At 54.2% G+C, this 21,343-nt stretch overlaps 4 protein-coding genes across 12 annotated transcripts; 2 read left to right on the top strand and 2 right to left on the bottom strand.

Moving 5' to 3' along the window:
* Positions 1 to 39: 39 nt before the first annotated feature.
* CNKSR1 (connector enhancer of kinase suppressor of Ras 1) lies at positions 40 to 9,730 on the bottom strand. 7 transcript variants are annotated; one of them, XM_081308977.1, is made up of 21 exons: positions 9,673 to 9,730; positions 7,249 to 7,406; positions 6,977 to 7,158; positions 6,134 to 6,218; positions 5,689 to 5,730; positions 5,498 to 5,602; positions 4,860 to 4,919; positions 4,680 to 4,748; positions 4,182 to 4,283; positions 4,035 to 4,096; positions 3,888 to 3,961; positions 3,706 to 3,800; positions 3,597 to 3,627; positions 3,056 to 3,228; positions 2,349 to 2,422; positions 2,156 to 2,227; positions 1,802 to 1,875; positions 1,592 to 1,653; positions 1,399 to 1,498; positions 1,133 to 1,314; positions 43 to 606 (listed from the first exon to the last, which is right to left on the bottom strand). In XM_081308977.1, the coding sequence occupies exons 1-21, from the start codon at positions 9,713 to 9,715 to the stop codon at positions 313 to 315; spliced, it is 2,139 nt and encodes a 712-aa protein (XP_081165103.1). In that variant the 5' UTR covers positions 9,716 to 9,730; the 3' UTR covers positions 43 to 312. The 7 variants fall into 7 exon arrangements, with proteins under 7 accessions (XP_081165105.1, XP_081165103.1, XP_081165104.1 ...); XM_081308978.1 differs by lacking the exon at positions 9,673 to 9,730 and adding an exon at positions 9,533 to 9,664; XM_081308980.1 differs by lacking the exon at positions 9,673 to 9,730 and adding an exon at positions 9,395 to 9,431 and having other exon boundaries at positions 44 to 606.
* ZNF593OS (ZNF593 opposite strand) lies at positions 5,338 to 14,492 on the top strand. Of its 3 annotated transcripts, XM_081308987.1 has the most exons (4): positions 5,338 to 5,355; positions 13,586 to 13,686; positions 13,798 to 13,880; positions 14,142 to 14,492. In XM_081308987.1, exons 3-4 carry the CDS (start codon positions 13,836 to 13,838, stop codon positions 14,289 to 14,291), a joined length of 195 nt encoding a protein of 64 aa, XP_081165113.1. In that variant the 5' UTR covers positions 5,338 to 5,355; positions 13,586 to 13,686; positions 13,798 to 13,835; the 3' UTR covers positions 14,292 to 14,492. The 3 variants fall into 3 exon arrangements, 2 of the variants coding, with proteins under 2 accessions (XP_081165113.1, XP_081165112.1); XR_014023908.1 differs by lacking the exon at positions 5,338 to 5,355 and having other exon boundaries at positions 13,243 to 13,880; positions 14,104 to 14,188; XM_081308986.1 differs by lacking the exon at positions 5,338 to 5,355 and having other exon boundaries at positions 13,243 to 13,880.
* A 121-nt stretch (positions 14,493 to 14,613) lies between these two features.
* On the bottom strand, positions 14,614 to 15,933 carry ZNF593 (zinc finger protein 593). The gene is made up of 3 exons (XM_081308988.1): positions 15,293 to 15,933; positions 15,004 to 15,066; positions 14,614 to 14,899 (listed from the first exon to the last, which is right to left on the bottom strand). Exons 1-3 carry the CDS (start codon positions 15,490 to 15,492, stop codon positions 14,758 to 14,760), a joined length of 405 nt encoding a protein of 134 aa, XP_081165114.1. The 5' UTR covers positions 15,493 to 15,933; the 3' UTR covers positions 14,614 to 14,757.
* LOC308657359 (uncharacterized protein C1orf232) lies at positions 14,971 to 21,040 on the top strand. The gene is made up of 5 exons (XM_081308985.1): positions 14,971 to 15,110; positions 16,907 to 16,992; positions 18,834 to 18,917; positions 19,027 to 19,124; positions 20,465 to 21,040. Exons 2-5 carry the CDS (start codon positions 16,909 to 16,911, stop codon positions 20,760 to 20,762), a joined length of 564 nt encoding a protein of 187 aa, XP_081165111.1. The 5' UTR covers positions 14,971 to 15,110; positions 16,907 to 16,908; the 3' UTR covers positions 20,763 to 21,040.
* The last annotated feature ends 303 nt before the right edge of the window (positions 21,041 to 21,343 follow it).

Below are 21,343 nucleotides of genomic sequence, written 5' to 3' on the forward strand. Positions count from 1 at the left end.
GTCTCTTATGTAAAATAAACACTCATCCAGACCTGGCATCAGGAAGGGTGCCCTGCTGAGGGAAAGGGGTCGGGTAGACTGTGCCCCTCAGGCCTGAATATGGAGGAGAGTTTCTTCTTCGAAGGGAGGAGGTGACACAAAGCTCACTTCCCCCGACTCAGGGGAGACAGGAGCAGAAATGGTGGAGGCCTAGGCAGAGGGGTCAGCTTGGTGAGAGACCATGCCTAGCACTGCTTCTAGCCTTGAAAAGAACCCAGAAAGCTGCTGTCGATATGTCAGCAGTAGGGGTGAGATGGTCCTCAGGGCCAAAGGTTAGGAGCTGGGGTTCTGGCCAGGGTCAGAGGTCAGGAGGTCAGAGGTTGTTCTCTGGGTCAAGGAGCAAAGATGGGAGGGCTCCTCAGGGTCAGAGGACAGGGGTTGGGGGGACTGTGCTCTGGAGTCAGAGGTCAGAGCTTGGGGGCTGCTCTCAGCCTGCACCAACCCCCAGGCCCCCAGGCCCTCTGAGTACAGCTCCTGGTTCTTCTCCTTCCACCGGCGGAATTTCTCTCCCGTCAGCTCGGGGTCACTCAGCACCTCCTCCAGGGCCTGCAGTTCCTGCAGTTTTGCCTGACATGGGAGTAGTGGGTAAGGAGCCATGATCATCCAAGGCAGCAGCAGAGCCCAAGCCCAGAGCTAACTCTAGAGTCCTGTACCTAGAACCCTGCACCTGGTCAGCCAGGCACGAGAAGCCTGGGTAAGATTTCAAACCCCAGCTTAGACCTATAACTTGGACCAGTCAACAGCTGAGTCTAAAATGGACCAGGACTGAGCCAACTGTTAAGAGCTAAGCCCAAGGGGCTAGGGACTGGAGATGTGGCCAGCGGTAGATCACTCGCCTAGCATGCAAGAGGCCCTGAGTTCAGTTCCTAATTCCACCCCCCGCGCCCCCAAAGAGCTAGGCCAAGCTCAGAACTAAGTTCCTGAGTCGAGTCGGCCAGCCAGAGCTCAGAGCTCAGAGCCAAGTTCCCGAGGAGTCAGAGAGCTGGAGGCAGGAACCCAGAGCCGAGGCTGCAGGCCAAATCCAGAGTGGAGCTCGGCCAGGAACAGCCTGAAGCCCACAGCCCTCCTCGCCGTGCCCAGTGCCCCCGCTGACCTTGAGTGTGCTCTGTAGGGCCCGCACACGGTGCACTCGCTCATTGAGGTGGGGGTCTCGGTTGCGCCGCATGAAAGAGCTCCGCCACTGCTCATGGGTCAGGGGCTGTGGCTGCCCCAGCAGGGACACACCACCCTGCCTTAGTCCCCGTACCATTCCTTCCAGTGCCCCTTCACTGCTGTCTGTGGGAGCAGGGAGCAGGATGAGGCTGTGCCCTCAGCCCTCCACCCAGTGCCCAATGTCCAGCTCCCAACTCCAGTGAACACCTGCTGGAGGGCCGAGGGAGGTCCTGGGGCTGCGCTGTGTCGGGGAGGCCGCAGGTGATATGTCTCCATGGAGTGGACTCCCAGTTTGAGATGGGCTGGGCTGAGGCAGGGTAAAAGGAGAGAGAGCCACATCCTGAGCCCCGTGTCCAGCTATTCTCCCTCTATCCCCGACCGGAAGTGGTCCTCTACTCACCGAGGCTGAGCGGGACGCAGTCTCATCATCAGGGTCTTCTGCTTCTGTCTCACTGTAGCAGTCTAGGGTGGTGGGGAGCAGGTGGGGAACCCACAGGGTTTGGGAAGGCCAGGGAGGAGGCTGGGGGCTTTAAGTTCAAGCCCCCAAACCAGGAACAGGAGAGGCTCAGGTGAGACCTGATTCTTCCTCCCACCCCTGTGAGAGACCTACCTTCCTCTCGGGCTGAGGGGGCCCTGCCTGGGGACTGATACTTGGAAATGCAGGTAATGAGATGGCGAACCCACCTGTGGAGGAACAAACAGGTGTCAGGAGTTTCCATTCACTGAGGCCTTCTTATATCAGGGGATTTATATCAACGTCATCTTTTAATCTTCAGACTAAATGGAAGAGGTGGGAACTCTTATTCACCCATTTTACAGATGATGAAACTGAGGTTTAGACAGCAAGCACCTTGACCAGCCACTGCCAGAGGGCTTGGATTTAGACCCAGGCTCCTGAGTCCAGCTCCTAAGCATTCAGAGTCTGGGAGCTATGCAGGAGTAGGGCGAGGGAGGTGGCACTCACAGGCTCAGATCAGACAGGGTGTCAGCAGCAAAGACAAAGGGTTTGTACACGTCATGGGTGAGCTGGAACACACTGCCAGGAGCAGAGAGCATCACTCAGCCTCCTCCAGGGCCTGGAATCCCAGCCACCTACCATGCACCCCCCACCCCCCTTCTTTTCCCGTCCTCCAGCTCGTCACACCCCAGGACTTAACTATTTTTTCTTCTGATCGTGTCCACTTTCCAGGCTATAGTTAGATACATTGATGAGGCCCTGAGCCTTTTCATCCTGGGGAATCACACAGAGGGTCAGTGTGGGGCCCCAAAACCCTCCAGGCAGCTCCTTAGTCACCCCTCAGACTGCTCAGGGAGATAGAAGGGAGAGTGTGTTTTCTGGGCTCTAACTGCAAGTCTCTAGGTTTCTGGGCCTCAGGGAAGGAGGTGTACCACATGGTGCCTCTGAGCCAGAAAAGGGGAACAAAGGTACCAAGAGAAACAGCTAAGAAAGAGGAACCCTCCTGCACTGGTTCCCACAGGAACACACGGCTGCTTCACTGCCCTGGGCTCGGCAAATGCTTGGTCCCTTCCCAGTTTTCTTTCCCCCTTTCATCTGACTAACTCCCAGGTATTATTTTCTCAGAGAAGCTTCTGGACTCCTTCAGGCTGGACTGGACACCTCTGCTGGGCTCCCACATATCTCTTGGGCAAACATCTCAGCACATTTCCTACACTGCCTGGAGTATAGGGGAGCCCACCCCCAGATCTTTCAAACTGCTTTTACACACTTATTAACTCATTTTGGGAGAAACCGTCCCTGTTCTGCTGTTGGGAACACTGGGACCTGGGAAGGCCTGGGGGCCACCTGTGACAATGGGAGCAGATGACTTGCTTGCTACCTGTGCCCGTGTGTGTGGTGTCTCACCTGGGGCTGCTGGTACCAGTAGAGCATGTGTCCCTTAAGCACAAACCAGCAGCGGCGCCAGCGTGGACCCATGAAGCCGCCAGGGGCCTTGCGCAGCAGGAGCCAGCCATCACAGTCTGGCTGGCCCAGCTCCCGGCAGGACACCCGCCGGCGGCTCAGCCTCGTCGCCACCCCTGCAAGCAACGTGGCATAGCCCAGGTGGTGAGGGGCTGGCAAAGAATTCCAGCCCCCAAACTGGTTCCCTTGCCCGCCATGAGCATCCTGAGACATATGAACCCACACTTTGGGGGCACAATTCTGCTGGGGTGGGGACGACTCTCCATTTTAGAGATGAGGAAACTGGAAATCAGAGAATAAGCCATTTGTTCAAAGGCACAGAGGTCTGGGCTGGGAGCACGGGTCTGTGTGACCCCAGAAAAGAGCTGTTTCCAGGACAGGCTGGGTGGGAAGCATGAGGGGAGGTCTTGCCCAGCTCTGCAAAGGTTTCAAGAGCTCCTCATTTCAGGGATACAATATGCCACCCAGTCAGGGACACTCGTACCTTTTGATTTCTTCCGACCAAGGACAGGACTCTAGAAGGACCATATAGGGGTTAGAAAAGGGTCTAGGCCCTCAGCCCACATCCCTCCTTGCAGATCCGCTGAGCTCACCTTGTCAGGGTGTCCCGAGGGGCCTGGAGTCTCTGCTATTCCTGCTGGGAGTGCAGGGGGGCTGGGCAGGGGCTCAGGGTCAAGGGAGGTAGAATCTGTCAGGGTGTCAGCGTCTAGGGTCAGAGTCAGGCACTTGGACACCTTGCCAGGGGCATCCACTACCTGGTGGGGTTTGAAACTACCTGTCCAGGCAGTGGTGGGCTCCGGACTTGAGTCTGAAGTCAGGTCAAAGGCAAAGACATCTTCAGATGGGACTCTGGGGAGAGCAAGGGGAGATGAGATGCGTCTATGGTCCCCCCACGAAGACACACCCAGGGCAGTTCTGTTACCTGGGAGACAGTGGGGCCAGAGCCAGCGACTGGCTTCTCAGGTGTGGGGAGTCCAAAGGCGTCTGGGGAACAACCAGAAACAGGGTGACCAGGCTGAGGCTGACAATAGGAGTCTGAAAGCAGGTGGGGGTGGATGGGGACAGGTACCTGGGGGGGTGTCTCCGGCACAGGGATCTTCTTCAGGACCAAGCTGACCCCGGCTGGCTCCCGTAGCAGCTCCCTCAGCATGTTCTTGTGGGGCCAGCCCACCTAGGGGACAGGGGTGCAGGGAGGGGCAGAGGCACTGGGTTGGCATCAAGCTGGGCAGGAGCTCTGATGCAGCCCAACAACCCCTGCCTTCACGCTTGGAGCTGTGAGCTTCCTGCTTCTGCCTCACCTCACGAAGCCTCCAGGAAGCCACCAGGAGCCCTTTACCTTGGTGGCTCCTCAGAGGCAGGGGAGACCGCCTGGGGAAGGATCAGCTGAAAAGTGGGTGGGGCTGTCACCTAGGATCCAGTCCTGACCTTCCAGAGCTGGGTCATCGTGCAGAAAGCAACTCCCACAACCCTGCTCCCCTCAAGGGACAGCACCCCCACTGCTCCCCCACCAGCCCTGGGTTTCCTCACTAGCCCCCTCCCCTCCACACAGCCCCCTCCCCTCGCTCACCACCACCTGCTCGTTGATCTGAACAACCTCATCTCCAGGCAGGACCTGCTGGCAGGAGTCAGTGGGGACCTGGAATGGAGATGGGGACCCAGGAGTGAGCTTTCCTGGGGCCTGGAGCTGGCGTGGCCGCAGGTGAGAGGCCTCAGGGCTGGGTAGCTGGCAGGGTGGGGGTGCTCTCACCTGGGCGCACACTCGGGACACAAAGTGCAAGCAGTTACTGGTGGTGTAGATTTCCACACCCTGAAGAGGCAGAGGCTATGGTCATTGAGGGCTTGATTCTAAGGTGGGGGGAACTGGGGACAGAGCTGGCCCCAAGAGCATACTGCTCCAACTTGCTGTGTCACTTTGGGCTTGTTGCTCCTCTCTGGTCTTGTTTTACCCTCTGATAAAGGGCCAGGAGGAAGCTGGGGTCACTGCTTTCTGAGGTACTAGATTCTCGGCAACTTTCTTGAAGGGAGAGAGAGGGATGGGGTGGGAGAGGGGCAGGGCTGGGGGCTCTGATTTTCCCAACTGGTTAGGATTAAAGCAGAAAAGTTCATGTCCTCTCCCCTCTATCCTAACCTGCCCCTGAGCCTCTGCCAGGTCTGTGTCACAGAACACAGGAATATGCCACCTGAGACCATGCCATGCAGCCCCTCAGGACTGGGGAAGGTGCTGGATGATGGTGAGATCCCAGGTAGGTTGTCTGGACCTCTGTTTTAACATCTGTACCTGATAGGTTTCCAGCTACCAGTATAGGAGGCTGGGGATCCTAGACCCCATTTCAGGGCCCAAAGTGTCAAGGGCTCAGAAGTGACAGGTGACAGGGCAGGGCTCACCGAAGGCTCTTCCAGCTGCACCTGCTCCAGCACAGCCCTCTGCTCCAGCAGCTCTTCTGGGCTACAGCTCAGGATGCTGCGGCAGATCTCGGCCACTTGGCTGCACTGGGGAAGGGAGCAGGTTGTGAGGCTGAGCCTGATCCCAGCCCACCCTTCTCCCTCCGCACTCCACAAGCACCCCACAGACTCACGATCCTCAAGACTCTCCTTTCCTTCTCGGCCTCTGGGAAGTCCTAGAAGCAGAGAGAGGAGTGTAAGGGTCATGGGGGAGGGGGACTGCCTTCTCCTGAGGACATGGGCAGGTCCCTCCCGGCTTCCCCTATTCTGGCCTTCTTCCCAGACCTATAGGGCCTCAAAATCTCAACCCCAAGGTCTCATCCCCCTGACACCAGGCCCCCAAAAGTCACCAAACATTCTCCCCCTACCACCACCTCCTGAGCTTTAAGAGCCCTGAGCTTCTCTGCCAGCAAGGAGACCCCCATACTCCTGCTGCCCCATACCCAGTGGCAGAGCCTCCTCTTCTCCTGCGCTCTTGCCCCAGCTCTCACACCCAATCTGGTCTGATTCACAGGTTATAAAAAGCTCCAGCCTGGTCTGGTCTCGGGGCTGGGCCAAGCCTGGCCCATGTCCTCCTACCTCCTGCAAGACCTGGCTCAGCTCCCCGCACAAGGCCCCGATCTCCTGGCAGGCTGAGAAGTCATTTAAGTGGGAGAAGAGGTACCTGGCAGGGGAAGAATGGCACAGGGGCTCAGGGGCAGTGCTGGGCCACTTGGAGCCAATTTCTCATCTGAGACTTTGGGAGCATACACAGCTCCTGCCCTGATGAGTGTTGCTTTGGAATAAAGGAGATAACTGATATATCCAGAGAGGTCAGCACAGGACTTATTTGTCATGTAGCTATTAGGTACCAGGCTCTGTTCTAGGCACTGGGGAGACAGACAGTAAACCTGTCGTTATGTCAATAATGACTTAACTCTGACTGCAATGAGTGCCCGAGATGTAGAGCTCTGAGAATGACTGACAGGGAAAGAGTTCCAGAGGAGGTGACATTTGAGATGGGACCCACAGGACAAGCAGCAGCAGCTATTGAAGGGGACAGGGAACTCTCCATTTAATGGCTGTTGATAAGACTGTTGTGGGCTGGAGATGTGGCTCAAGCGGTAGCGTGCTCGCCTGGCATGCGTGCGGCCTGGGTTCGATCCTCAGCACCACATACAAACAAAAGATGTTGTGTCTGCCAATAACTAAAAAATAAATATTAAAATTCTCTCTCTCCCTCTTTCTAAAAAAAAAAAAAAAAAAAAAAAAAAGACTGTTGTGATAACAAGGGGGCAGGATGGGAACCCAGGTGGTCAGCGCCCCTGCCCAGACAGGCTAACTGCTCTGCCATGTCTGAACAAGAGCCAGCCTGTTCTTCTCTCCCAGGTCCTGGAGCAAGCCAAGGAAGGGTCCCCTTACCAGTCACCCCAACCCGGGTACCTGTTGAGCCAGAAGAGGAGCACACGGGCGTCACGCACCAGCTCCACAGCTGCGCTGAGCACAATCGCAGGGGTCTCAGCACAGTCCCCCAGGCGGCCTTGGACTAAGCTCTGGAGGGCCTGGGTCCCCTCCAGCAGCCGCTCTGTCAGGGTCTGCAGGTTCTCTGTCAGCAGCCCAGAGCTCTGTGCCAGAAAGGGCCAGGTCACTGCTGCGGCAGTAGCCCGCCCCCTCAGTTGGCAGACCTGCCATCAGTGTGGCCATAGTTCGCTCACCAGGGCCTGGAGCTGTTCCACCCCATCCAGAATGAGCTCCTGATGGCCCAGAGGCCACACGGTCAGAGCCTCTAGGCTGCGGGGACAGAGCTGGAGCAGGTATTTGCCAGGCAGCTCCCAGTCTTCAAAGGGATAGTCCTGCAGGGAATCATCTAGGCCTGCGGCAGAGCAAGGGTTGGCAGGAGGGGAAACAGGGGTCACGACCTTTCAGCCAGTTCTTCACTCCAGCGACCTCTTTTCCCTCCCATCTGTCCCCAATGACACCCTAAGACTCAGTCTGTGTTCTGTCCATTTCACACCTGAGGCCACTGAGTAGCTGAGGACTGTATGGGCAGTGGCTTTCAAAGGTGGTCCTTGGACCAGCAGCAGCTGCCTCACTGGGGAACCTGTTAGGAAAGCAAATTCCCAGGTCTCAGCCCCGAACTACTGGAGCAGACACTCAGGGCTAGACCCAACGGTTTGTGCTTAACAAATCCTGCAGGTGACTCTGATGTTCCCCTAAGACTGAACACTACTAATATAGAGGATGAAAGCAAGGGACTCGGAGTCAGGGAAATCCAAGAGCTAGCCCTTGAGCAATTAATGAGTGCTCCGTGCCTCAGTTTCTTCACGTGTAAAATGGGAACACAAAAGTACCTACCTTCTAACCACATGTGTATTAAATGACATGATATATGTCAAACACTTGGTCCATTCCATGGTTTGTGGTAGATGAGCAGTAAATAGTAGCCATCATATTATTACTGCCAGACTCTACCATGATTTACAAGGCTCTGCATGATTAGGCTGCCACCTGTCCTTCCAGGATTGTGGCACAACTCCTCCAACTCAACACTTCAGATCCAGAGCACCAATTCCTTGGAAAACTCTTTAGCCTCAGGGTCCCCACATGCTCTGTTCCTTCTGCCTGAATTGCTCTTCCAGTTCCATCATATCCTTTTGCTTACAGCACCCCAAATACCTTCCACAGCTCCCCAGGTTGGGTGGGGAAGCCTCTCCTCTTGATCCCACTGTCCCCTGAGCCTCCACACACCCTGGTACTTGAACATCAGTCTTTTCTATCATTGGTCCTTCAAAGACCAGGCCTTAAATAACCATTCATCCCTAATCTCCAGCCTATTTCTGACACAAGGCAGACACTCAAAAATAAGAAAACTCTCTCTTGAGCGCTTACTTAGTGCTAGGAAAAGTTTTATGGGCTTTACATATATTGACACATTTGACCTCTGCCTCATTTCTAGGAGGTGGGGACTATAGTCATACCCATTAAACAGATGGGAAAACTGACACAAGGGCGAATAAGCAGCTTGCTCACTCTTTGGAGGAATTCCACCCTGTGGGAGCCAGGCTTTCATTGGGGAATTTGGGTGTGTGGTCAACAGCGCTCCCTCGTGCCCACAGTGGCATTAAGAGTTCATGAATCTGTGGCTCCCTGGCTATGGATCCTTGAACAACTTCACAGTGAATGTGTTGGACCACCTGCCTCCCAGCAGACCCCAGAACTGAGTTACAAGTGCTAGCTAGCCATGCCATGACTATCTCATTTTGTCCACTTCATGGACAGAGAAACTAAGACCTATGGTCACAGAGCCAGTGAATGGTGGAGCTGGCCTGAAACCCAGTTTGGCAGTGCCGGCTCCAGTCCTGAGTGGGCTGCTCACCCTGAGCCTGTCCCCAGGCCACTCAGGCTGCCTCCCCTGGGAGGGGTGTCCTGACTCACCGCCCACTCCAGCGGCCCCCACAGAAGGCTCTCACTGGGTCTGTCTGCACTTTGTGGCTCACTGGGCCTAGGGAGCCTCTCCCTGGAATGGGAGCCCCCAGAGTGGGACTGTGTCACCCACTTCGGTCTGGCTGGGGCTTCTGCTTCTCCCCCTGGGAGTCTCAGCCTAAAAGGGGGATAGGACACCAGGGCCGCTCCAGTTTCAAGCCAGCAGACCACTTCCTGGCTGTGCGGCAGGTTCAGCTTCTGAGAAATGGGCTTAATACAGCCCTCTGGGCCCTGGGGCACAGGGAAGAGGGGGGCGACAGAGGGCCCCTCGGTTTTCATGGCCTTGCCGCCCTGGGGCCTCTTGGTATGCAGGGGCGATGGGGGACCCACGTCTGGTCCCGAGGCCCTCCGGGGCCACCGGTCCTCCCGGCACACTACCTGGGACTCGGCAGACCTCCATAAACACCTGTTAACTATCAGACTCCGCGGGTTTTGCCCTTTTCCTCGCCCGACTTTCTGCCGACGCGACGCCGCGTTAGCGCCCCGCGGGCCCCCTCCTGCCCCAGCCCCACCCACCTCGCAGCCAGGCCGCCACCTTCCCGGGGGTCCAGGTCTCCACCGGCTCCATACCCGGCTCCGCCCGCGCAGGAATTTCCGCTCTGGAAGTCGCGGCCCGGGGCGGCGCCGGGCTGGGCCGGGGCGGGGCCGCCGCATACCTGGGCCCACGTGGCCGCGCAGGTGAGGCTCCGCCGCAGCCATTGGCCCACCAGCTGTCCGCCTCCTGCCCCGCCTTTCTGGCATTCCTGGGCTCTGCCGGCCAGGGGGTGTGACTCGGGCGACTCAGAGCCGGACTGAAGTCCCGCCCCAAATGGGCTTCGTGTCCCGGAGTGGGGCCTACACCCGCAGGATCCTGGAAAAGGAGCCAGAAGGGGGGCAAAACGCACCTAGCAAAGCAAGAGGGGGGTGCGGGGGTGCGGGGGTGCTGTGACCTGGGGCTGACCCTAACTTGTGTGCATCAGTCCCAGATCTGTAAACTGGACTTCATAGTTGCTACTCCAGAGGGTACTTGCCGAGTATCGGCGTAAATAGCTCCCAAACATTTACAACCGAAGTTTTTAGCTCCCTCTTTATCTTGCACCCCTTCTCCATCTGGTGAGGCTAATTGGACCCTTTCTCAGAATGTGGCTTTTACTTATTATTTATTTTATTTTTTATTTTTTTTGAGACAGGGCCTCACTATGTAACCTCACTATGTTATCCATCACTATGTTGAACTGATGGACTCAAGTGATCTTCCTGCCTCAGTTTCCCCGGTAGCTGGGACTACAGGCACATGCTACCATGCCAGGCCAGAATAACACTTTTATAAGCAGAAAGCAGGAAGCTTAAATTGAGCGTGGTTGCATAGTCCCGTCAGCCCTTCTCCTCGAGAGGGTGAAGCAGGAGAATCACAAGTTTAAGACACTCCTCGGCAACTAACCAAGACCCTGCCTCAAAAAAAAAAAAAAAAAAAAAAAAAATTAAAAAGGGCTGGGGACATAAGTCAGTGGTAGAGCACTTGGCTAGTGTGCACAAATTTCTGGGTTCAATCCCCAGCACTAGGATGAAAGAAGCAAGGTGAAGGATGCAGAAGAGTAATGGAGAAGCCTGGGTCACCAGCATGAGAACAGGTGGATTCACCATTTGGTCTCTGAACTGCCAATTATCATTGGTAGGTGCCCAATGAGTGGCTGCTATATCAAAGAAGGGTCTGAAATAGAGAGTGCCATCAGATCTGGTTTAACAGTGAGTTAATAATTACCATGATTGTGAAACAGTTGTGAACACAAATATTTCAGTAACTACAATTTGATATGAAAATATGGGATTTCTATTGATGACAAAGCCAAAGATAATGTTACTACTTTAATCCACATAAAAGGAATTGGTAAATCAGGCTTGGAGGTACATGTCTGTAATCCCAGCAATTTGAGAGGTTGAGACAGGAGGACTGCAAATTTGCCACCAGCCTTTGCCATTTTAGAGGGCTGGGGATATAGCTTAGTGGTAAATTATTGCCCCTAGACTAAATCTCCAGTACCAAAAAAAAAAAAAAAAAAAAAAAAAAAAGAAAGAAAGAAAAAATGACAAATTTTGGTTAGAGATTAGTGAAAATAAATATATAGATATATATTTCTTTACCACCCCTTTATGAATTCCCCTTAATTCTTTTTTTTTAATCCCCTGAATTCTGAAGCCCAGATAGAAGCCTTCATGTAAGAAAAATGTCTGGTACACACATTCATCATCATTAATACTAAGTATTCACCATCATTTCAAGCCAGGAGACTCCTAGGACTTTGGAAGCAGAATAAGTTCCAGACTCAGGTGCAGCATAAATGAGTCCAACTTCTACAATTCTCTGTACCTGCTTCTTTTCTTCTGGGGGTGGGGAGTGGTACTAGGGATTGAACCCAGCTGCACTTAACTACTGAGCCACATCCCCAGACCTTTATATATTTTGAGACAGGGCCTTACTAAGTTGCTTAGGGGCTTGCTAAATTGCTGAGGCTGGCTTGTGATCCTCCTGCCTCAGCCTTCTGAGCTACTGGGGCTATAAGACAGCACCACTGCACCCAGCTGTACCTGTTTTCTGCTTTTAAAGGGGGGACACTTAGACAGTAGAGGTGTGAAAACATCCTTTAAATAGTTTTAAATCTATCCCAAGTGGTAGATTTTAATTGTTATTGCTGTAATTCTGTGGGAAGGGGCCTGGAGGGCTTCCTAGAGCCTGCCTCTGGCTGTGCTGCCTTCAAAATCTCTATCTTGGGCTTGGTTGCCATGGCATGTGCCTGTAATTTCTATAACTCACAAGGTTGAGGCAGGAAGATCACAGGTTCAAGGTCAGCCTCAGCAATATACTGAGGCCTTCAACAACTGAGACTCAGTCACAAAATGAAAAACAAATAAATAGATTTTAAAAAGGCTGAGAATCAGCATACTACAGTAATGCAGCCATGTCAATGTTTATAGCAGCTCAATTCACATTAATTAAACTATGGAACCAACCTAGGTGTCCTTCAATAGATGAATGGACAAAAAAAATGTGGTATATATACTCAATGGAATATTACTCAGCTTTAAAGAAGAGTGAAATTATGGCATTTGCCAGTAAATGAATAGAGTTGGAGAATATCATGCTAAGCAAAATATGCCAATCCCCGAATGTTTTCTTTAATATGTGGATGCTAGTTCACAATTGGGGGCGGGGGGCACTAGAGAAGAATAGCATTACCTTAGATTAGGCAGAGGGAAGTAAAGCAGGAGAGGGGAGGGGATGAGGGGATAAGAAAGATAGTAGGTTCAATCCCCAGTATGTATGAGTGTGTGTATGTGTATATATATATATATAATTTTTAAAAGATCTCTATCTTTAGTGCCCTGACACCCAGAACTTCAAAGCCTGTAGATATCCTACCTGTAGCTCACAGTCTGAATTCCAGTGGACCCAAGGAAGGCCCGTGCAGTGTAGCATGTGTGTTAGTTGCCCTCATTGAATAATTTCATATCCAAATTAAGATCTCCAGTCTCTCTGGAACTTGGCCAGCTCTGAGGACCCCCTCCCACCTTCACATTTGGTATCAGCAAGAAGGGAATGGCAGCTACTTCCTTCAAGAGGGACAGATCCCCACAGGCCTTGCCTCCTTCCACTTGTGAATGAGTAGGTTCAGAATTTGTGGCCCTCCCCTCACTTCTCTGGCTTTGTCCTTTACCTACTGTCTTCCTGCCCTGTGATGTCTATGTCCCTAGGGCCATGCTATATCCTCCTTTAACATTTTTGCCTCTTTATACAACAGCTACCCCAGGACACTCTGGGTGAGCCCAGTAAACTCTAACAGAGCCTTCAGTACAGGGTGGTAGACATATTTGTCTCCACCATCCTGATGTCATCAAATCCTTAACCCGAGTTGGCACCAGGCGGAGGTTGAGAACCCAGTTCAATTTCTTTTCTTTCTTTTTTTTTTGGTATTTGGAATTCAACCCAGGGGCACTTTACTTACCACTGGGCTAAATCCCAAGCCCTTTTTATTTTTTGTTTTTGAGACAGGGTCCTGCTAAATTGCTAAGGACCTCACAAAGTTGCTGAGGCTGGCCTCTAACTTAAGATCCTCCTGCCTCAGCCTCCTGAATCCCTGGGATTACAGGCATGGACTGACATGCCTCAGTTTACTATTTTAACATACTGTGGAGAGCTCAATCAATATATACAGATCTTTTTATTATTGTTCCCAAGCTGAGGATAGGGAAGTCCTTGCAGGAACTTTGTCTTGAAGAAGGAGGTGAAATGTGCCCTCCTTCCAAGGAAGAGGGCACATTTGTATATGGTTGATCATATAGAAACCAAATAGAAAAGATGTACTGCTGTTAAAAGAAAGACTAATAATGTACCCTGTTGCTCCTGATTGGTGGCATCTATTATCTGAGGTAGGGATAGGGTCTGGACCAGAGCTGAGGGAAACCTGCCCAGTACCTGCCCGGGCCTGGGATTCCTGAGCACTGGCAGCCAAGGCCACTCCTGCCAATCTGGCCTGGCCTCCCTGGTGAATGGGGGAGGTGCTGCTCAGGCCTGATGCTGATCTCTCCTGACAGCTGCTTCCAAGGCTGGCAGGATGGCAGTCAGTGGGGGAAGGGACCAGATTTAAAGATCCAGCGGTCCCTCCCCCTGCCAGATCGCAGCAGGCCAGTCACGGGTGAGCATCCTCTGAGGGCATGGCTTTTGTGCATATGGGAGGTCAGAGACCCTTGTACCCTCATTTCCACTTCTTGGTACCAAGAACACCATTGGTCTTCATGTTTGCTAGCATCCCACAGGCTGCCTAGGAGGTCGGTGGCTCCCACCATGCGATTTCGACGCCTGACCCCAGGCTACTTCCGGGTACTACAGGTAAGTACTCCTAACTGATGGTTTCAGGCACCACTGACCCCTTTTTCCCAACAGTTCCCCTTGATACCCCCAATAGCCAGGCTGTCACGTTCCCTGCCGCCTGACTAGCCAGAACCCAGATGGGCAGTGAAGCGAGAGGGACTGGGGTGGAATCTCCCTGGGGCGGCAATGGTGCCCATACTGCCCTCACTCAGCTGCACCGTCCCTGCTTCTGTCTGCCTAGAAGTCTCCATCGACCCCTCAGCTACACCTTCACCCTAGATGCAGGTAGCCGGGAAGCTGAAGGCAGAGCCCCGGAGTCCGCTGGCTGGGGTTGTGGCTACGCTGCTGGCTGTCCTCGGGCTGGGCGGCTCCTGCTATGCCGTCTGGAAGATGGTGGGGCAACAGCAGCCGCCAGCACAGGCCCCATGACAAAGCAGGCTGCCTCTCACCTGGGCTTTGGAGGTAGGTGACTCAGGAGGAGACTGTAGTCTCAAAACCTCCTTTTCTAGGAATCAGTCCTTGCCCTCATTGGAAGCAGAATAGAATAAATCTTATCCTACTCCCCCACTTCACACTGCATCTGGGGTCCAGGTGAGATGCTAAGACTCCAGGAGGGAAGGGATGTAGCTTCCAAAGCTGGACCAAGTAAGGAGTAGACACCTGGGCCTTGTATGTAGAAGGTAGCTGAGGACTCCTAATAGGGCAGGACTTTGCAGCTAGATGTGGCCTGGAAGTTAGAATCAGAGGTAAGCCCTTTGTCCAGTTCCTTTATTGGGGGACAGGCACCCAGAGGAGGCCAAACCCAGAATCCAAAGAGATTGGCACACTCTCTCCCAGCCTAGCCCTTACACCGCTGTCCATAGGCAGCTCCTCTGCCCTGAATCCTCAGGCCTTGTCATGCAGATGTGTCCATCTCAGGGACTTCAGTGGACACTTCTGTGGGCACTGCCAGTCGCCGGGGTGGCATATAGGAACCCATGCCCGCTGCCCTCTCTGCCTCTTCCTGACTGTAGGGCTCGATGCTCAGCTGCTTCAGCCTGGGGAAAAAGAAGAACACGAGTTGGGAGCTTACCAAGTGCATGCCCAGCATGCCCTGCATGCCCCACACCCACGCATCAACACTCTTCTTACTCCTTCATACCTTTTCTTGTGGTCTTTGGATCGGAAGTGGGTCTTCAGGTTGGCGGAATCGACAAAGTACCTCCTGCAAGGAGAGGGTGAGAAGACTGAAGAGGTGATGCGTCTCAGGTACGCCTGTCTCCCTGACCCTAGCTCATTCCCCGACGCCAGGCTCCGGGGCTGGAGGGATGGATAGGAGAGGAGCTGACACACTGGTCCAGAGAGGAGATCCTGCGTGGCCCGGCCCTCACAGCTCCCAGCCAGTACAACAGACCCTCTCTCGCCCCACGCTGGACTCGGCCGCGACTCACCCGCAGGCCAGACAGCGATGCAGGCCGCCCCCCGGCAGGTCAGGGTCGGGCTCTGTGTTCGGATTGGGCTTTGCCGGTGCTGGACCCTGCGGCCGCAGCTCGCGGTGAATCTCATCCAGGTCGGGTCGCCGCCGCTTAGCCTTCATCTGGCGGGCTAAGGAGTGCGCTCGGTGCGCGCCTGTGCGGCGGGAGCGACCCATGGCCAGTGACAGCGGGACAAGAAGGCCGGAAGCAGAGAGGGTGCCGCACGTGTACGCGCTTCCCTAAAGCTCAATGATGTCACGAGACGCCCGGGGGCGGGGCCGGACCTGCCCGACTGTTTCTGATGACGTCACTCGCACGGTCCGCGACTTTAGCACCCCCAGGCGGCGGCGGACGGGCGTGACGGAGCCTGCTCTCCCACGGGCGGGAGGCCGCGGTAGCTGGGGAGGGCGGGGAGCGACGTGCGCCTGTGGGGTTCCGGGCGGGTCCTGCTGCACTGCGCGCCCCGGCGCGGCGCCATCATCCTTTCCTGGTTCCCACACCTTAAACCCTACGGTGGAGGGTCTAAGCTTTAAGCATCTCTGGAAGGCACTGATAATGCATGTAAAACGAATAAATTAATAAATGATGACTGATTGAGTTTGGGATCCCGGCTCCAACAAGGCTTTCCGAGATACCTGCAGCCCCTGGCAAGCCCTCACCCCTTCTCGCCTCTTCCCAGTTATTCTATTAAGTCTCTGTCCTCCGCCCGCCCGCCAGGCAAATCCAAGGGGAGGCGCTGTTCCTACCCAAAGACCCCAGCACCCGGGTCTCCCGTCATTTAACTCTCACAGATACTCACAGAAAGACCCCTATTGCTGCCTCTTTAATCTGGGCTGGACTTCCCAGGAGAGGGATTACAGCAAGGGCAGAGATAACTAAATGTTGTAGGCTCACAGGAGGGGCGAATGCCAGAGGGCCATTCCTCATTCATTGGGTCCTGGTGCCTACCAGACTGGCTAGAGACAACTCCACTGGACGGTGCCAGAGAAGCTCAGCAATAATTCAGGAGCTCCAGCTCTTTGGAACCTGTTGCCAGGAAACAGCGAGAGAGAGGGGCACGTGCATCCCTAGGGAGAAGAATAAGTTTCCAGGCCAGACAAAGAAGTGAAATGTAAGCCCAAGGTGCTGACAGGGTTCGAGGATCTTCCCACTCCTGTTCATGAAGGCTGAGTGAGGACAGAGTGGCCCTGCCAAGGACATAGCTGGTATGGGGACACCAGTGTATGTCATCAACCTAAGGACTATGCAAATAAAGAGAATTTGTCTGAAGCCATTCCAAGAGATTGACAACCTTAAAATATTCCTAAACCCAGGAAGGCGACCTCTTCAGAGAGATGTCTTTAGTATTGGTGGCCAATATGGGTCAAGACAAGAGACTAAGTTGACAGAAGTCAACCCCTTCTCAGACTCCTTTGGATCAGTTTCACCTGCTGGGCATTGTGCCAATTAGGGAGGTTGGTGCATCTTTAATGAAGTCACGCGATTGCTGGGACAGGCTCTTGGCCCCACCAAGTTCCCAGAGCCAGATCTATAGGTGCCCACTGAGTCACCACCTTCTGTGCCAGGGTGCCAGGCTCCTTTCTCTTGCAGCTATGAACCAGGCCTTTTGGAAAACCTACAAGTCCAAAGTGCTACAGACCCTGAGTGGGGAATCTGAGGAGAACCTGGCAGAGGAGGTGGGTACCCTTCATGCCTGCTGGGTGGGGCATGGACAGGGCAGCAGGAGGGACAGAAAGAGGAGCAAGAGATGGGCTCTAAGAGAGGGAGAGGCACATTTGTACAGTAACTGTAGGCACATACAGGGATGGCAAGCAGCATGGTGCAGTCAGACGCCAGGACACCTAAGAAAACTGAGAAAGGAGAGAAGAACTGTGGCTGTGAGAGGAGTGGCCACTGTCTCCATCGACCCCAAGGGCTGCGCATAGAAGAAATTCTTCTAAGACCAGTAGGCAGTAGCCACACTCAGTATATGTGGCTTGACACAACTTTCTTTTTTTAAAATTTAATTTTATTTTTTAAGAGAGAGAAAGAGAATTTTAATATTTTTTTTTTTTTTAGTTTTCGGCGGACACAACATCTTTGTTTGTATGTGGTGCTGAGGATCGAACCTGGGTCGCACGCATGCCAGGCGAGTGCGCTACCACTTGAGCCACATCCCCAGCCCTTGACACAACTTTCTAATAAGCAGAGCTAAGCAGAAGTGGGATGGCTTGCCTTGAGAGGTAGTGAGCCCTCTGGTACTAGGGGTAGGGGTGTGGCACTTGAACTCTGAGCACTGTGTCACTGTAGCAGTGTCACATCAAAACCAAACTTACATCATGCTTTGTTCTGATTAAAAAAAAAAAAAAAGGCTCTGCATGCCTGTAATCCCAGCTACTCGGAGGCTGAATCAGGAGAATCCCAAGAACACAAGTTCAAAACCAGCCTCAACAACTTAGCAAGGTCCTTATCAACTTAGTGAGATCCTGTCTCAAAATAAAAAATAAAAGGGGGTGGCTTGGATGTGGCTCAGTGGTAAAACTCATCTGGGTTCAATCTCTAGTCCAAAACAAAACAAAACAGCAACAACAACAACAACAAAAAAAAAACACTCTAGGTCTCCTGGCATGATGGTGCACGCCTGTAATCCCAGTGGCTCAGGAGGCTGAGCCAGAAGGATCTCCAGTTCAAAGCCAGCTGCAGCAATGGCAAGGGGCTAAGCAACTCAGTGAGACCCTGTCTCAAAATAAAATACAAAATAGGGCTGGGGATGTGGCTCAGTGGTCAAGTGCCCCTGAGTTCAATCCCCAGAACCAAAAAAAAAAAAAATCTATGTCTAGAAGCTGTGATAAGTAGCAGTCAAACAAACAGATCAGATGTGGCAGGGACAGGAACTAGTCCTTTGGGGTGGGTATGTGTGGATAAGTGTATGTCTAGACAGGTTGGTGTCCAAAGTAGGGCCTGTGTGGAAGTCTGGGATGGGGCTTCTGCACTGCAAATTGGATCCAGGTACCTGCAGGTGCTGGGGCTTGGGCTGGAGCACACGCCTGTCAGCCTTATGCTTGCGTGATGTGTGTGTCTGGGTGTCCATGGGTAGGTGGAGAGGATTGTGTGCTGAGGATGGGCCTTTGTGCAGCTGTCTGCAGTTGTCCATGTGTAAGGGTGTGAGGCATGACTTCATGAGTCGTGCAGGTGCCCTGTGGCACAACAGGGGAAGAGCTTCGGCGCTGTGGGGGCATGCTCGTGGCCAGCTATGTCTGTCTACATCACCATGCATACCCTTGCCCACATGTTTCTGGGGGCATCTAGATGTGTCTGTGGGTGGGCTGGTATGTGTGCTCAAGGGTGTCTGCAGGGTTTATCATACATGTGTACGTACCTGTGGGCAGTCCCACGTGCCTTCATGGAGGTATGGGGTATGCAGGTGTGTGTTAAGTTCTGTGGGGTTGGGGTGCCTGTGTGTACCAGGCTGGTCATGAGAAGGGAGGTCCCACTTTCTGGGGCTTCTCTCATGCTCTATGGGGGTTTTGTGTCTCAGAGGGAGAACCCAGCTTTAGTGGAGTCTGAGACAGCAGAACCTGCTGAGGAGGCCTTCAGTCCCGTGTCACAGCTGGCCCGCAGGGTGAGTTCTCCCTTCTTCCAACCAAACCCTGGGGAACTCCTGGAGGCTGCTGTGGAGCCCTGGGAGGCTGAGCTGGGCCCTTCCCTGACTCCCAGCCCCTCTTTCCCAGGTTCAGGGAGTTGGGGTGAAAGGCTGGCTGACAATGTCATCTCTGTTTAACAAAGAAGATGAGGACAAGCTGCTGCCACCAGAGCCCTGTGCTGACCAGTATGTGTGTGTGTGTGTGTGTGTGTGTGTGTGTGTGTATGTGTGTGTGTGTGTGTGTGTGCGCGCGCGCAGTGGGCAATTCCAGTAGGGCCTGGGGTCTCTCTGCTGTCATGTCATTTCCTTCTGATCTCTTTCTCTTTCTAACCACGGAGGGCTGGGGAGGGGCAGCTCCTGAGCTTCCATTTTTCTCAGCAGGACACTCGCACAGTGTATCTGGGAGTTTGGGTTAGATCTCAGGAATTTACCAGCAGTTGGGACTGAAGTTGGAGGGTGTTTATGGGCTGTCTTTCCCCACCACTGGGGAGAGGCCATCTCCTGAGAATCCTAACAGAGAGGTCCTCTAGGTGTTTGCAACATGCAAGAGAGAGTGGTTCGGAACAACCCTCATCCTCCAAGGGAACATGTGACCAACAAATTCTGGAACCCTCTTCCACAGATTGAGATTCAGGAGGCATGGGTAGTGCCAGAGGATCTCAGGGGACTGAGAGGCACACTAGTTTGGGAATCACTGTTTTGGAAAGCCTTTGATGCTCAGGGGCAGGGGGTTGGACACAAGCCCCTTTCCCCCCAGCTCTGGCTCTGGCACCGGCACCCACTCCATGCCTGCCCTTTCCTCCAGCCCAGTCCACTCTCCCAGGGGTTGCCTTTCTTCCCCAGGGTCCTCCTGACCCATCCATCCAACCTGCCCCAGGGCTTTCTTTCCTCTCCCCAGCTCACCCCCTCTCCCTCCTGGTCCTGGAGGCTCTTCCCAGACCTGAGGCTCCCACTTCAAGCCTCACCCCCTTCCAGGAAGCCCCTTCCCCACATCTCCCCTCTACCTCCCAAGTCCCCCTCTTCCCTAAGCTTCAGGTCTAGGATTTTCCCTTTCCTCAGGATCGCTCCACCCGTCTCTCCCAGGTCCCTAGTCGCCCCACCTTTCCTTTATCCCAGAACCAGCCTCTCTGCCCTGTCCCACCTCGATTCCCTCCAGTGGGTTCCACAAGCCCTTGCCCCCACCCCACGTCTGGGTCTCACTCCTCTTGGCCGCCTCTGACGGCTGCTCCCGGGTCCTCCCGCCCCCCGCCACGTGGTCTCTTCTCACAGCCCCCGACTCCGCTCTCTCCAGGGATTCTGGTCTCTTCTCACCAGACCCCTGGCCTAATCCTCTGACCCCCGACCCAACCAGGCCCCTCCTTCCCAGTGCCTCCCCTTGCCGCAGGCCCTAAGTGACCTCCTCCTGACTCCCTCTGCCCCACTGCTCGACTCGGTTCCCGCCTCTGTCCATTATTCCTTTCTGGGACCCCTGGCCTGCCCCTTGGGACCCGGCTCTCTCCTGTCGCTCACCCGCCCCTCTCCTGCAGCCCTCTGGCTGCGCAGCCCACCTCGCAGGCGGGGGCCACCGAGGCAGAGCCGCGCGGCCCGGGATTCTGGGATGCGTTCGCCAGCAGGTGGCATCAGCAGCAGACCGCGGCCGCGTCCATGCTGCGGGGCGCCGAACCCACCCCGAATGCGGACCCGGAGCCCCAGGACCAGGCCGGAGAGGAGGCCAACGAGCGCCCGGAGTCTCGGGAGGTGGACCCCGCGGCCGGCTTCAAGTGGGATTTCCTCACCAACAAACTGGCCGAGATGAGGGTGAAGGCCGTGCCCAAAGGTGACTAGCCGGCCCGCCAAACTGGGCACCGGCCCTCCGCAGCCCCCATTAAAAAAAAAAAAAAAAAAGTAGCCCTACACCTTGTGTGACGGCGTTTTTTTCAGGACACAGGAAAAGCAAAAGCTGTTTTGGGGTGGGGGTTCTCAGGCGGGGTCTAGTTGGAGATGTCCTCGCACCTTTACCCACAAAAGTGCTGGCGTAAAATGACCAGGTGGCCCACGCCTGTAATTCCAGACACTTAGGAGGCTGAGGCAGGAGGATCGCAAGTTCAATGCCAGTCTCAGCAACTTAGCCAGACCCCCTGTCTCAAAATAGAAAATAAAATAAAATTTAAAAGGTCAAGGAAGCAGGGACTGGCTCCATTACTGGCTCAGCCCCATTCGGTTCAACAAACGTGGCCGGTGGTCCCTCTACTATGGAAAGGTCAGACACTAAGGAGAGAACTCACTACCGGCGGGTCCCACAAAAGGTGAAAAATTGGGGCACAAAAATAGGGCCGCAGAGGGGAGCTTAGAGGAGGTGAGGCCGACTGGGGAATTTAGAAGGCTTCCAGGAAAATTTTTAGAGATGAGTGATGAGTGTAGAGAGA

This window comes from Spermophilus citellus, assembly GCF_964194105.1.
Source record: "Spermophilus citellus genome assembly, chromosome: 9".
Lineage (NCBI taxonomy): Eukaryota > Metazoa > Chordata > Mammalia > Rodentia > Sciuridae > Spermophilus > Spermophilus citellus.

What these genes read in the sequence shown, in the direction of transcription:
- CNKSR1 (XM_081308978.1), bottom strand. Translation starts at nt 9,584, where the DNA reads ATGGAGCCGGTGGAGACCTGGACCCCCGGGAAGGTGGCGGCCTGGCTG. An exon ending in TGGTCGGAAGAAATCAAAAG is followed by an intron (nt 3,229 to 3,596) that starts GTACGAGTGTCC and finishes CGTTGCTTGCAG; the next exon opens with GGGTGGCGACGAGGCTGAGC. An exon ending in ACCCTGTCTGATCTGAGCCT is followed by an intron (nt 1,876 to 2,155) that starts GTGAGTGCCACC and finishes GTTCCTCCACAG; the next exon opens with GTGGGTTCGCCATCTCATTA.
- ZNF593OS (XM_081308986.1), top strand. Translation starts at nt 13,566, where the DNA reads ATGCTGATCTCTCCTGACAGCTGCTTCCAAGGCTGGCAGGATGGCAGT. An exon ending in GCTACTTCCGGGTACTACAG is followed by an intron (nt 13,881 to 14,141) that starts GTAAGTACTCCT and finishes CCTTCACCCTAG; the next exon opens with ATGCAGGTAGCCGGGAAGCT.
- ZNF593 (XM_081308988.1), bottom strand. Translation starts at nt 15,492, where the DNA reads ATGGGTCGCTCCCGCCGCACAGGCGCGCACCGAGCGCACTCCTTAGCC. An exon ending in CATCGCTGTCTGGCCTGCGG is followed by an intron (nt 15,067 to 15,292) that starts GTGAGTCGCGGC and finishes CTCTCCTTGCAG; the next exon opens with GAGGTACTTTGTCGATTCCG. An exon ending in TCCAAAGACCACAAGAAAAG is followed by an intron (nt 14,900 to 15,003) that starts GTATGAAGGAGT and finishes CTTTTTCCCCAG; the next exon opens with GCTGAAGCAGCTGAGCATCG.
- LOC308657359 (XM_081308985.1), top strand. Translation starts at nt 16,909, where the DNA reads ATGAACCAGGCCTTTTGGAAAACCTACAAGTCCAAAGTGCTACAGACC. An exon ending in TGTCACAGCTGGCCCGCAGG is followed by an intron (nt 18,918 to 19,026) that starts GTGAGTTCTCCC and finishes CCTCTTTCCCAG; the next exon opens with GTTCAGGGAGTTGGGGTGAA. An exon ending in CCAGAGCCCTGTGCTGACCA is followed by an intron (nt 19,125 to 20,464) that starts GTATGTGTGTGT and finishes CCTCTCCTGCAG; the next exon opens with CCCTCTGGCTGCGCAGCCCA.